At 36.8% G+C, this 15,506-nt stretch overlaps 1 protein-coding gene across 3 annotated transcripts in view; it reads right to left on the bottom strand.

Moving 5' to 3' along the window:
* The window catches only part of LOC145998392 (NFX1-type zinc finger-containing protein 1-like), a 58,300-nt gene that overhangs the window by 16,665 nt on the left and 26,129 nt on the right, over window positions 1–15,506 (bottom strand). For all 3 annotated transcript variants that reach the window (XM_083134802.1, XM_083134797.1, XM_083134806.1), the window contains exons 5-7: window positions 11,726–11,869; window positions 4,425–5,697; window positions 830–1,001 (exon numbers count right to left, since the gene is read on the bottom strand). In XM_083134802.1, coding sequence (XP_082990928.1) covers window positions 830–1,001; window positions 4,425–5,697; window positions 11,726–11,869 — 1,589 coding nt within the window. The remainder of the gene's footprint in view (window positions 1–829; window positions 1,002–4,424; window positions 5,698–11,725; window positions 11,870–15,506) is intronic.

Here is a 15,506-nt window from a genome sequence, read left to right as displayed (position 1 = left end):
AGGGGAAGAAATTCAGCATATCTCAAAGAGGTTAACATGGCACTATGGTCACTGTGGAAGAACCTTACTTATTCCCTATAATTGCGCACACACAGGTGATGTATGTACATGGAAATTCAAGTGAAAATGCAGACAATTTCACACATGTAAAATAACAGAAGTGAAAAATCAGACAAAAACACAGTTGGCTTGGTAGCTCATTTGGTAGAGCAATGACATGGTATGCCTGAGACCCAGGTTCAAGTCCTGGTTGAGTCTGCACTTTTGCATAAATTTCAATCTTGTTTCCATTGTCTAAAATACAATGCATATATATAAGGTAAAGTTTGGGATACACACAGGTATTATAAATATATTTTTTGATTTTGCAGTTACTTAGTTATTATTGTGGAGCTATGGCTGGTGATCATGCAGATGCACTCTATTACAACTAATAATAACATATCTTCAATCATAGAGTTCCAGTTGCTCAATGCATACAAATTTATGAGCAAAATGAATGTCTACAAAAGTGAATTTTGTACCTAAGGTCTAATATGAAAATCTTTTTGAGTTTTCTTTCTGCATGGCAGTTTTGGGCTTGTAGTCGGTGATTCATCCACATGCACCAAACATGCTATCCCTCCCTCCCTCCTGAATTTATTTATTTTACAGAGACCAAAATTTTGTTTCATTTAGATCTTACTGTGAAAAATTGCAAATGAGTGTTGGGGAAACTAATGACAAATGAGATTAGTTTTTTTCATTATCATGCCAACGCAATATATCACATCTGCTCATACCTCTTTACTTTTTTTAAAAAAGTAATATACTGTTGTGTAAAACTAACCTGTGACCACAGATTAAAGTCCTTCCACATTTTTCTTCACAAGCCTTGTGTATCCGTCCCTGGAGGCATGTGGCACATGTCCCTTGGCATTTATGGCCACACTGTAGAAGAACTTCACATGGTTCTCTGCATGAGGCCAACAAAATCTCAGACTTTGGGTTTGACATAATGTCTGCGAACAGAAGATTTATTTAAAATGAATTAAACATGAATGAAATTACAATGGAAAGAAAGGGAAAATGGACATGTATTAAACATGGTGAACTATCTATGATATCTTCCCTATCATGGATCTTGTTTAATTTTTTCTGTGCAAAAAAAGAAATCTGTGATACATGTATGGTGCCAGATGTCCTTTTTCCCAGATATGTCCAATATTTTGATACATGTAGGGCTGCCAGATGTCCGTTTTCCCAGACATGTCCAATATTCTCAATCTATTCTGGCATTGAGGAGGATTTTGAAAGAATCCCAAATGTCTCAATTTTGACCAGAAAATAATTTACATCAAGGAAACATGTTTTATTAAAGAAGAAACAGAAAATCAGAAGAAAAATTTGTAAAAATTTGCTCCTTTGAGAATTATACTTGAAACTAGATCTTCTGCTCCAAACTTTCAATACTAGGCTCAGGGGAAAAATTTCCCATCCAAATCCCAACTTTAAAAAATTGTTTCTCAATACTTGGTATTTTGAACAGTTGAAAAATTTTGAATGATAATGCTAAATTCTCAAAGATTTCTTGATGTACAAGAATTTTCTTGGAAATGACAAGAAAAAAGTTTCATTCAAGAAGTTGTGGAAACCATCAATTTGAGATTTTCAGTGCGTGGAAGTTCTGAACATTTTCCACACTGACAACTTCCATAATTTGTCTGAAAACAGTTTTGTCTGAAAACAGTTAACACTTCTTATTTCAAATGCTTGGATTTTTAAGTTTTCCATTCTGCTCCTGGAGCAGTTTTCAATATTGAGCACTTTCTAGTTGAAAAATATATGGTAGGGTTATTGATGAATGGTTTGAAAATTTTTCACTGAAGTGCTAATTTAAAAATTCATTACTATTTTCTTGTACTGACAATGTGTCATTTTCACATTATTTGCTAACATTCCAAGTAACATATTATATTTACTGCAAATGTGACTGTGTCCTACATTTTGGACAGTGTCTTCTACTTTTTGCTTGCAGAAATCTGGTAGCCATAAAAACTGTTTCCCCACAGTGCACAATGATCCAGAATGACAAAACAAAGTCAGCAAAAATAGAAATTTTGACTTTTCAGTAAGGGGATGAAACATGAACACTTCTCTAAACAACTAAATGGGGCATGAAACGGCCAGAGAAATTTCTCTCTAGTCTATCTTGATATTATTACCAGTGTGTAGTTACAGATCAGTTGGTTCATTGAACTCTCCAACCTAACTATTGCCTATTTTTGGGGGAGCAGGGAAAGGTTTTATAAGCTCTTGCCTTGACTCATATCATTCACCAGGTCGTTAGGTGCCGGGCTTGCCCGAGTTAATAGCTTCCTGGAGATGTGGCCTGCTCGAAAAAGGTTTCATAAAAAGTTCATCTCTAAATTGATTATTTATTCTTATTTTTGGGCCTCAAAATGGCAGTTCGTGAAAATAGAATTTTCGGACTATATTTTGTACTTATTTTTAAGACTTGATGTAGCAATATTTTCTTTGCCGTTTAATAACATTGTGCTAACTAGACAAGTAGACTCTCAACTTCTCAGTAATGCACAGGAAAAGAACACATATTTGAATTAAAGTAAAATATAGCCTTTTCATTATTGACTTGAAAATACAAAAGTTATCTTGAGTTAACATAGCTTTCGCCGAAGTTTCCCGCGATAATGTATAAATCAAAGGATAGGCCTACTTGAAAGTATTGTGAAAATGGGATGGGAGAAAAGTTTTGCTACTTTTGACAAAATTAGCTTATTTGTAAATGTGTGCTCTGCTGTTAATGGGGTCAGCTGGCAACCCTGACTCAAACATGGTTATGTGTGAGTGTGTTGGGGGAATGGGAGGTGTCCGATTTCGCTATCAGCTGATGCTTAATAAATATAGTAATAGTGTAGTATAACGCCCCCAACAACCTATAACAGGCCCCAAAACTTTCATTAACACCATCCCTAAAATTTCTACCAAAGGCTCACGCTGTGTACAAGTAAATATTACCCAGAAGCAAAATGAGTTTGTAAGTCCAAATTATAATTACATTAAAGCATTTGATTAACAATACCTTTATTGGTTAAAATGGTTAAAGTAAAATGTACTAATTTTGATCATCTTTATTGTATTTCACAATTGATAAAAAATATTTCAAAATCGCTTGGGTCATTTTTACCCATTCACGTGTCGTTACGGGTTAATGGCGGTGGTGTGTCATAGAAATGCACAAAACATTCATCATGAAAAATCTGATGAAGATAGGAATGATCAAATTAAGCATTTGTTTCATTCAGGTTAGATTCTGTAACTATTGACAATACCGCTGAAGATTGTGTTACGAACATTAGTGTTGATGTGACACAGTTCTGCAGCAAAGTATTTTAAGGATATGGAAACTGTCGCCAAATAGTAGATAAATTTCTTAAAAATAATTTCAGTTGGCTTTAAAAAATGCGTGTTTGTAGTTGCTTTTTCTTCTACTCTATGCACTCTCAAAAGAAGATTGTCAGTTTTGAAGAAAGTAGCGACAGAAATAAAATACAATAAACTGAAGAACTTAGCTGAGACAAAGCATCTAAGGAACTCGCATTAGCAATCAAAGCACATTTAAAGAAGGAAGGATAAGAAAAGGTATCGGAACTTGTGAATAAATATTTTTGAACGCCTTAAAAGACATTGATCTATCTGGAAAGATATTTGATAGGAAGTCTGTTTTCCTGGCTTTAAACATTTATTGTGCATTAATTCATTATAACGATATTTTTCACAATTATGATTATTATTGTTGTTTAATCTATTTCTGGGAATGTATTTCAATCGTCCAAGTGCATTGTGTACATTGTTTAGTTTTACAGTGGTCCCCATGTGTGTATTGAAATGTCAAAACTATACTTTTTTGTATAAAAATCAAAATAATCAATCTCATGTGAATTCTGTGAACCCAAAATATCAATTTTACCTTAAATATGCTAATCTTACACATTTGGATTGATTTAGGGATCAAATTGCGAACTCCTGATTTCTGCCGATTTTTTTGGCATTCTGGATCACTGGGCGGTATCAGATGTAAATTTGTACTTTTTTACAATTACGCAAGAGAAGCATAGGTCATTCTCATTAAGTAATTTTTAGTTTAGTGTGTTTCTAATTTATCATTATTTCACAATTCTTTACTTATAATGTCAAAAAAATATGAATTTGCATAAACTTTCTGACCTACTCTACGTCAATAGTATTTCTCTAAATATGCACTTTAAAGTAAGGTTACATTAGCTGTTACCTGCTAGCAACATCTTAATTGGTACTTCAGTTTTTTTAAAAAAATCCCCAAACCAGTATATGAGGAAAAGCAGCATGTATGAGAAAAATATAAATATGATGTTAATGATGTTTTTAGAAAAGTGTGAACTTACCATTATTGTTCTTCAGTGAACAGAAAATTGAAGATTTATGTCCACATGCAGGAAGAATTGGACTTGGAACTAATTCTTGACAGTCCAATGTGCAAATGTCCTTGCATAGTAGCTTACACTGATGTCCACATGGCAGCATTTTGTTACATTGGTTCCAGCATTGTTTTCTGTAGGGTTTATGGTAGCAACTGGTTTTGATGCTGTGTCCACATTCTTCAATAACTTTTGTGACCATTTCATAGCACCTTCCACATGGCGCGTAACACTGTAATTGGCACAGATGACCACAAGACAACATTTTGTTGCATAACTCATGACAAAATGTATATTTACGATCCCAACTGCATTGCATATCATAAAAATGTCCACATGAAAGTTTCAAGGTCACCCTATGTAAACATTTTCCACATTTTTCCCAGCACTTTTTAACACACGTGTGATTCTCAGTACATTCAGAATACTTCCTAGTACAAGGCTTCAGACATTTGTAATCTAAATGGTCTGGATCTTGCAAGACATGACATCTCTTCTCACAGCTATGACCACATTGTAAAGGAATTTCACACAGAAATGGACAAGTGACATTTAAGGGATTGACACTGCAGTCCATATTAACTTTGTGTTGACAGTGGGGAATCTCTTTCATTACTGCAATGGGACAATTGTACTGTTCAGGATTAACATGACAAGGCAATGCCACCTCATGTCCGCATGGTAAAACTTTCAACAGTGGAACCATGCATTTTTTACAATCCTCGTAACAAAATTTCTCACATTTATGCTCCAATTCGCACAGCACCTTCTGACATTTTACTCGGCACTTGTAGTTTTCATGATTCCTGTCCATGGTATGGCAAATTTGCATACACTGATGACCGCAAGTTAATGGTACGTTACATATCTGAAGGCATCCTCCCTCAGGAGTGTTCTTTCTGAAATCTGCAGTTGTTGCGACTTTAGTAACAGAAGAAGGGTGTACTTGGCATCTCAATGCCAAATGTGTCCCTACAGCATCTTGAGCTTTCAAAGTGGCATTAATTTTTGGCCAAACCTTGCTTTGGCTCACAAGCATGTCCATATTGCCCATGATGTAAAATCCTTTCCTGGCCCTGGAGAGTGCAACACAAACTCTGTTAGCAGTTTTCAGGAATCCAATCTTTCCTTCCTTGTTGTTCCTGACTAAAGACAGAAGAATTATGTCATTCTCTTCTCCCTGGAAGTTGTCGACCACAGACACTCGGACAGCATCAAGCAGGTCAAATTTCTGCTTCATCTGAAATTTATAAGTAAATAAGGTATCAGTTTCTTACAATAACTATTCCAAAATAGTTTTCAAGATAAAAATAAGACCCACGAAACAAATGTGCAAGATACAAGAACTAATAAGCAATCACTATCCCCGGAATCAAATCATTTAGGTCATATCAAACAAGTAAGAGCAGGAACATGAGGCCAGGGGGTGGCCATCCTCCCCACCCCCTTCCAAGACCCTGGACATAGACTCCCACAAAATCATTCATCATAATCCTCCAAAAATGATTTTGACAAATATATAGTAACTGATTTTAATTGAATGCAATAGCCTGTCAAGTGGTTGACAGTTTTATCTGAAAATGTAAATTTTCGACATGCAGAAAGCTAGCGCATACACTGGTTAGATAATTTGAGATGTAACAAAATGAATTATGTATAAACAATGTTTTGGATGGGGAATAAATGTTAAAAAGCCCGAGAGTTAATGATAAGGTAGAAAAATCTAACTAAGCACACCAGGCGTACGCAGGATGTTTTTCAGAGGGCTGGAATTTCAAAGGTATTACATAGCTGCATTCTGGGAGGAGTCGGGATACAGTATAAAATATTTTGCAAATATCATTTTTTTACATTTGTTTTAAATGCTGTTCAAAGACAAAAACGGTAATTGGGGGCTGTTTTAAGGGGAGTTTGCATTTATCATTTTGCCTTTTCACAAGTTCGTTACATCTTTCATTTGAAAAATTTGATTTTCTAAAAATTTCAGGAGCTGCAGCACCATCAGATACCACTCCCCAAACTCTGCGTACACCAGTGGGGTACAGCAAATATTCGTACTGCAGTTGTCTTAACCTAAACTGGTTTGTTAATGTGACTGATTCAATTATTGTTTTATACACAGAGCCGCAGACAGTGAAAATAGAATTTGGTGCCTACTGCAACAATTTCTCTTCCTATGCTTAGCCCGTGTCTGAAAGTTGCAAGAGCGTGCTTGAAGCAAGCATCCACCGAGAATGGTCTTGCAGTTCGATCTTGAAGTCATTGACTGGAAGTTAAAGTCTTTCGAATTGCACTTTGACTGCAGAGACAAATACAATCAGTAGGTAAAACTGAGGATGCATTGTTTTCCCCGTGCTTTAAACACTTGTTTTTCACCATATAAATCAGATACCATTTTCAAATGTTCTTATACACATTAGAAGAATTTCAACCAACAACTTGCTCGCCTATAATGTATATTTAACCTGTGTTGCTGGGATTCTACCTCTGTGATTTCAACCAAATGAACAATGAGTGTAGAAATTATGTGATCAAGTCAGCAACGATACGTACTTCGAGCTGTAGTCTTGATTGCTCGTGTACTTGGTACTTTTGAACTGCACTAGGTGACGTTACTTCTGTCAAAACTGCACTACAAGTCTGTACCTTGTACCTTTCGGACACAGCCTTAGAGTATTTCATAGTCAAAATATTCTGGATTGTATTTCAAGTACAAAATTCACTTCCTGTTCCTAGGACAAGTTACCTTATTTATTTTTCAGTTGTATTGGGTTATTTAAAATATGTTAGTATGTAGTATATTTAATAAAATTATTAGTAAACAGGGAATAGACAATACAGTAATATTTCTAATAGAACAACATCGTGCACCCACAGGAAGAAATCGCACAGGTTAATTCCTGTGAATAGGCCATTGCGATGCTGGATTTGTGGGAGGGGGCATTTTTCCTGATGGGAAAGTGATCTATTCACCTAATGAACTGCGGCATCATCTCCTGAAAACTTACAAAAATATTCAAACAACCCTCTTTTTGATGTCTCAAATAAATACAGTTTGACACTTCCATTGTAATGAAAAGTTCTTCACAGTGATGAAGCTAATGTTTATGTTCATGGTGAAGTGCAACACTTGTCATCTGATAACTCACTTTAGACAGAAACTGTCTCACGATGTCCTCATATAGTGTTGCCTGTTGTAAAAACTCTGGAAAAAGTACTATATATCAGTGTTGCCAGAAACAGTAGATAGAAAACAAAGTTACTTTCACCAGTGTTTCCTGCATGGTGCGTGGATGGTTTCGGGAAAAGGGGAAAGGGTTGTTGGTTGGCTAGGTTGAGTCCAGGGGGGTATAGTGGTATCCATGTCTGCAGTGACCCAGGAATGGGGGGTACAGGGGTACATTGTATCATCCTATATTTTTGATGGGGGGTACTGTACCCCCTAAATCCGTAGATCCAGTTGTACCCCTTGTACCCCTTCAGATTATTTGACAGACAGGGCCTACTTTCTGATCCCTCAACACAAAAAGTTTATATTGTTTATAACTTACAAGCATTATCTTCCTTGCCACAGGAATTCAAACCAGTGTAAACCTATTCTACGACATTGTGCTACTAGTTACTTCATTGACCTGTGTTCTTGGAAACCTCCTTAAGATGATGAAAACTGTTTAAAATGTATGTGGAACGATGGAATCAGATAAAGTTTACTTTCAGAAAATCATGCTGCAGACGATGCTCCTTTGCGTAAGAGGGGTATAATTTTCTAAAGAAATGGTTGTGTTGATTCGAAGATAAGATATAAAGCTGCATCAGAAGAGTACGTGGTTGACCTTCTTTCCTTTTGAATTTTTCAAATGGAATTTTCCAAAACGAGATGCTTCCACAACTTCTGTCTCATCTCGAAAACAAGACGAAACACGGCAGACCAATTTGGGGGTACAATGTACACCTGTACTTCACCGATTATTTTCATAACTTTGTCAGAGGGCGTTCAGAAAAATATACTTAAAACCTATAGAAAAAGATTTGTTGAAAATAGAGATGGTACCGAGACAAGAAAAGTCTCTCTTTCCTCTCAAGTTTGAGATGAGACTGAAATAGATTTCTACAGAATCAAAGCGAGACGATACTTGATGTCCGACACAATCTCGTTCGAAACTTTGGTATCATATTTGAAGAATTACTCTAAAAAATAAATTTAAATTACTATGTCTTGTTCAGACATGCTAAATGTATATCTTATTGATTTTTCAAATAAGTCGTATATTTTGAAATGAAGCAGCGATATTTCTTAGACATTAAAACAGGGTGCGATTTGTGATTTTATCAGAGGAGGAGGACTTATTTTTACCTTAGATTGATTGATTGAGTTGGTGTTTTAAGTTCACTTTGTGCATAGTAAGGCTAATCGGGACTGGACCTACAGTTTAAAATTGGATCCGAACCACCATGTGCCTCCACCGGGTATCGAACCCAGGATCCCTGGATTACAGGTATGCTTAGAATTCAACATTAATTTCTTAAAATATAATTTTGATATAGAATTCAACACAAACACAATGCCATTTTAAGTTAAAATTCCATTCAAACTGTAAGAAAAATTTTCTCTAGCTCTCAAGAGGCCAGTGCCTCAACTCATTCCCCTCATCCCGCCCAAACCACAACCTACAACTGCACCAAGCCCTAACTAACCATGGCTACCCCTCCACCCTCATCAACAAACAAATCACTAGAGTCACCTCCCACAAACGCACCAAACAACCCAAACCAATCCTCCAGCTCTGATCACCCAATATCACTCCCACATTATGAACATCAGACATACCCTCCACTCCCTCCTCCCCATCCTGCATAGTGATCCTGACACCAGGGACATCTTTCAGGATAAACCTAAGGTCGTCTTCCATCGCCCCACTCCCAACCTCAAGAACATCTTGGTCCAAAACACTCCCACCCCTTCCACACCACTCCCCCCAGCTTACAGGTGCAACAAACCCAGGTGCAAGACCTGCCCCATACTCATCACCTCCCCAACCCTCCTGATCCCAACAGCGGCAGGTGAGTTCACACTTCACCCCAAGGGCACCTGCCACTCATCCAAACTGATATACACCCTCACCTGCCAAATCTGTGGCAACTTCTACCTGGGCAAAAAATCCACCCCCTTGACCCTAAGGATTAACAATCACCGTTCCTCCACACAAAACTCCGATTTCACTGTTGCCATCCACATCAACAGCCACAATAACACCTTCAACAACTGTTTCTGTGTTGCCATTATCCATCTTTTACCCCCCCCTCCCCCATACACACAGACACGTCTTTTTGCAGGCGATGGGAAAGCACCTATATATCAGGCATGCATGCCACTATACCCCCTGGACTCAAATTAGCCAACCAATAACCCTTTCCCCTCTTCCCGAAACCACCCACCCCCCTTCCAGTAAACACTGGTGAAAGTAACTTTGTTTTCTATCTACTGTTTCTGGCAACACTGATGGTAGTGCCTCTACACTTTGTAACCACAATCTCTTTCTTCTCCGATGACAATGCAACCTGGGTCGTGAAATATCAAACTATTTATTTTCGTATGGTAAGTGTTTACTGTCTCCTTCTTCATTTGTGTGTGTATATATATACTGATTATATACATATATATACTGATTATATATATATATATATGTGTGTGTGTGTGTGTGTGTGTGTGTGTGTGTGTGTGTGTGTGTGTGTGTGTGTGTGTGTGTGTGTGTGTGTGTGTGTGTGTGTGTGTGTAGGTGAAGTAGGAGACAGTAAACTTACCAAACACAAAAGATAAAGGTTGATATTTTGTGACCTGGCCACATGTTCATAGAAGAGAATATCTTGGTATGAAATATGCTGACCTCCCTCATCCCCCCCCCCAACAAGTGCAATAAACCCAGGTGCAATACCTGCCCAATGTTCATCACCTCCACTACCCTCCAGATCCCTACTGCTGCTGGTGAATTCATTCTTCACCTGAAGGACACTTGAATCTCTTCCAATCTTATAGACATCTTCATCTGCTAAATCTGTGGTGATTTCTACCTTGGCAAAACCTCTACCACCCTGAACCTCACAATCAAAAAACCAGCATTACTCCACCCAAAACTCTGACTTCACTGTCACCACCCACACCAACAGCCGTAACACTACCTTAATGACTGTTTCCATGTCGCCATTATCCACTTATTACCGCCCATACAAAGACACCTTCTCCTACAGGCGATGGAAAAGGGCCTACATACAAGGCATGCATGCCACTATACCCTCATGACTCAACAGGGCCACCCAATAAAATGCCCCCACCCCCATTCCTGCCATTTCAAACTTCACCCACCACCTAACATGCAGTAAACATGGGCAAAAGCACCTTCACATCAACACCTTTATCTGTCCCTTCTTTCTGCCTACACTGTGATGTACCCATGCCATCTTCAATAGTCTGTGTTTCTACTTCGTGAACATGTGAGGACCCTCAAATATTTGGTACAGTAAACTGAGTAAGCTTTCATTCATTCACTCAACATCACACACTCCAGGACTTGTGGAAGTTAAGCCAAGTGATACACCACCACCTCTGTTCAAATTAAGCATTTGCTGCATTCATTTGTATCAAAAGGTACAGAACTATGTGCATTGGAATATGTACTATGTCATATCATTTTCATATGCAATTTTGAAGTACAAACTTTAACCTGTGAGGGGTCAGGCCTGGTCTTTTCGACCGGGTTTGTTTTATTTTCTTTGTATCTCCTGAACCTAGAAACCGAATGTTGCATCTCCCTCGGTACCTTCCTATGGACTCCCCAACTGCCTGGCCAGGAAGTTGTCATGGCCCTCCTCCCCTTTCTCAGTTGGTAATCAGATAGCTTTCCTTTCAACCTGGTCTATTCCTACGTGCAATGAGTAAACTTATTATGTGATTTTATTCATTAACAAGTACAATTATACACTAAACTTGTGATTAGATTACTTACTGATAAATAAAAACCTCATCTTGTACTTCTTTGTTATATTTTTTTACACCTGGTCTAAACGACCACGCACCGCCCTTCACATAACTTTTCCCGCACGACCCCTCATGGGTTAATTAACATAAGATGGTGTATCACTCACACCATTCACCATTCTCTTTTATCTACACATACTTATACTCACCTTGAACAATTATTCATGGAAGAAATAAAAAAGGAGAAATTTTTAACATCATCAATACAGTGATAACAGTAATCAAATGGCCTTACCTTTTTCATTAAAATCATTTGTCCTGAGTATGCTCCTAAAATAGTAATTTTTGATTGCTCATATCCCTGAAGAACAAGATGTCTACAAAACTGGATGAGGAATTCGGCTTCATATACATTTTGGTGACTTTGTGAGTCATCAGTCTGCAATATGAAAAGACATGATAGCTAACATTTACGAATAGAGAAGGGATTTTAAGGTGCAAAATTATGGCCGGGAAAGGGAAAAAATGGTTCTGAAAATATTTTCAAAAAGTGCAAAAAAGGTGCTGATAAAATACATTTATTCAGGTCTAAACAAGTTACATTAACATTCTTTATTCAACACTGTAGCAAATAACATAATTAGTAACAATTGCATAAAGTAACCAGCAGAGTGGATTGATTTAAATCTCGATTTAAATCAATAAATCACTCAAAAAAAATAATTTATAGAATAATGTACATGAGGATTTTGTAGATGTCACAAACACTTTTGGTGAAAGTAAGCTCGTAATCATTTAATGGTGATTATTATGATATGTTCTAAGATAGGAGAATAAAGGAAATAAAATATATGTACTGATGGTGTGAAGCTCATACGAAAGGAAATGTAAACTCTTGATTTAAAATTCAATAATTTTATGAGCAAAAATAGCAAACATTTTGTGTAGAAAAATATACAAAATACGTACTAATCAAGTTAAACCATAAAAAGTGTCAATATCATTAAACTGTAAATAAACATGGCAGCTGATATTTTTCAAACTATCATAAAAAAAAATCGTCCAAAATTCAGCTACAAAGACTAGAAATATTTAAGTTAATATTTTAAGTCACAATTATAGAGTACATCCAGAATGTTTTATTTTCACTGGAAGAAAAGTTACTGAAATTTTTATTAGTTTCATTAACACACTTAAATATTTCCATAGTAGTTACAGTATCAGAAACAGAAAAATGTATGTTTACGTATATATTTTATTTTTGCTTTAATCAAACTGTTCAACTATTTTACAGGGCCGTTTACTAGAGAAAGCCTTTCTATAAAAAACATATCTATGTGCATGGTGCCAAAAACCATGCAAGCAATTTTAAGCACATTTTTTTAAATTTAAAAATATCGATTTAAATCCAAAAATGAACAAAATTGATTTTTATGCACCCTGGTAACCAGTATTTAGGAAGTAAACATGGCATTTACTGGCTTTCAATCAACTTGTTATACTGAACATTTCTATGTTTTCGAATGGAAGCTGCTGACGTTTTGAGCTCAGGAGATCCTTATATGTGGAGAAAATGCATTACCTTGGGCACTATTGGGGCTGCAATGATTAACCATTTCATAGCTCTCGTTCTGCTCTACAAAATGAGAGTATAGAATTTTATGTAGCTGGTAAAGAAGAGTGAATATCTTTTATTTTATTTTGTCCAATTTTTTGACAAAACATGAATAAAAAGGAAGGAAAGAGGTGCTGAAGCATCAAAGGGGAAGGGGGGTAAAAGGAGATAAATGTGTCGATCTCACAAATAGGTGCAAAAAGGTGCAACAAAGTGTGTTCATTTTAATTGATTTCATGTCCTAAAATACATATCTCACAAGATTGGCATGAAAACAGCTATATTTTTGGAAAGGTGCTGCACCTTAAAATCTGTTCCATTTATGAAAAAGGATAACACTTTTTCCAGAAAAAGTCATTAGGGTAATTCTTGTATTTAAACATGTGTATGAGAGGATCACATTATTTTAGCTGAACACCACACTTAAAATCCCAATTAACTATACAGCGCATGTTTACAGAAGCGATATTGGGCGGGACCACACAGAGCAGTTCCTTGCCGACCAGCCTATGGCAGGAGTGAAACGTTGTAGTTAGGAAACTGCGGCACACAAGTTATAAACATCGTGTTCTGTATTCTTCTTGCACGCAAGAAGTTGCCATAAAACTCACCACTTCAAGGTTCATCATAGGATGGGGCACGGCATTTTGAACCTGACGGTCCAAGTCCCATGAATTTCTGTCGCCTACAGCCGGAGTTATCGTATATTGAAGAAACACGGGATACAGCACGTCTCAACACACACACACTAACCCTTTTATTTTCCTTCTGTCTGTCTTTTTTTGCTATCACAGTGTTGACACCGCTGAGTTGTTGTGTCTTTGGAAAGCTATGGGTGTTCATTTCGGCTGAATATACACAATGACCCTTCATTGTCGTGGACCTTCACCAACATTGCGAATGGGCCTCCCGGATGGCGCAGTGGTTGCATCGCTGCCTTGTAAACAAGGGGTCCCGGGTTCGATACCCGGTGGAGGCACATAGTGGTTCGGATTCCACTTTAAACTGTAGGTCCAGTCCCAATTAGCCTTACTGTGCATAAAGAGGACTTAAAACAGCAAATCAATCAATCAATCAATCAAACCAACATTGCGAGTCTGAGTCAGTTTGAGTTCAGCGTTTTCGTAGCAAGGGCGGTGTAAATTATTTTACTCGTACGCCACGAAGAACAATTGTGAGAGGATTAAATATAGCCCTTATTGATTGATTGATTTGATTTATTTTACTTTGCTTTTCTGCCACTTTTGGTTAATCGCGAAGATGAAGATAAGTGATAACATGATGAAATTGATGAAGGGACATTTACAAACACCCATGCCTGGGCCTGGATTCAAACCCGGTACCCCTGGCACTGTGCTATACAGCCCTTATGTTCGACTGTTGCCCAACAGTGTGTGCTCCATGAGTGTTATTTAATAATGTCACTCTCAAAATATAGCACCAGTAATACAGGCACCAAGGGGAAAATAATATCTTCACATGACAGAAATCATATTTTTAAAGTGTATTGTAACTTCAAGTAATTGGCGTTGGAAGAAGTGTGTGCTGAAAGAGTGTTTTCTCAAAGTCGAGAAGTTACGGCTAAAGCATGTGGTGTATGTGTGCATACGGTGTCACGTTTTATGAAACAGAGTAAAATATCTACCACAGAAATCTGTGAACCCCTATTCAAATCTCCTGTGAAACTTGCTAGTAAACAGAAACAAGAGCTATGATGAAGACCTTGTAGTTCCTCTACAATAACTACCTTCAAACTTATTTCAGGTACGAGTTTCTCTTAAATGCTGCAGTGATATGATATTATAATCCTGTGTAGAAATATTCACTATATTATTCCACTGTACTGAAATATAGTGTGCATACTTTATATATAAAAAAAGCTGAATACTGGACACAGCAAATTCTCTGCTTCCCTTCTGCTAGCAGTTGGTTTGACAACAGCACTGGCTACATATTGGCTGAACTCATGTTCCTTCTAAAAGTGTACACCATATAAGTTATTAGAATATTCACTTCACATGTTAAAAGTAATAACGAAAAGGGAAACTGAAAAGATATTAACTCTTTGATAGGAGTATCAGGGATGATATTTTACATAATACTTGCCACATACTGACTAATGGTTAACAAAGATTCTTTTTTTATAAAAAATTATAACTATTAGAGCATCAATAATATATACATAAAAGTGAAATAAAATTTACATTAATCCAAATGTCTATCAAACGCAACCTAAAATTTGCAACAAAACAGTGGTTAATTCCAATAGCATTTACTGTATTAGATCTCTTACTAGTTCAAAACACGAACTCCTTTTCCTACAGTACTTAATATACAATTTCTGCTGCAACTGAAGTGTAGTTTGTCCACAACCAATTAAAAATTTCTTGCTTGTCCTAATTTTCTTTGTTCAAAAAACTGCTTTTAGTGCACTACTGGAAAAATGTTGATTTTTCCAGAA

Source organism: Lepisma saccharinum, chromosome 1, assembly GCF_977018435.1.
Source record: "Lepisma saccharinum chromosome 1, izLepSacc3.1, whole genome shotgun sequence".
NCBI lineage: Eukaryota > Metazoa > Arthropoda > Insecta > Zygentoma > Lepismatidae > Lepisma > Lepisma saccharinum.
This window is presented reverse-complemented; position numbering and strand designations above follow the sequence as displayed.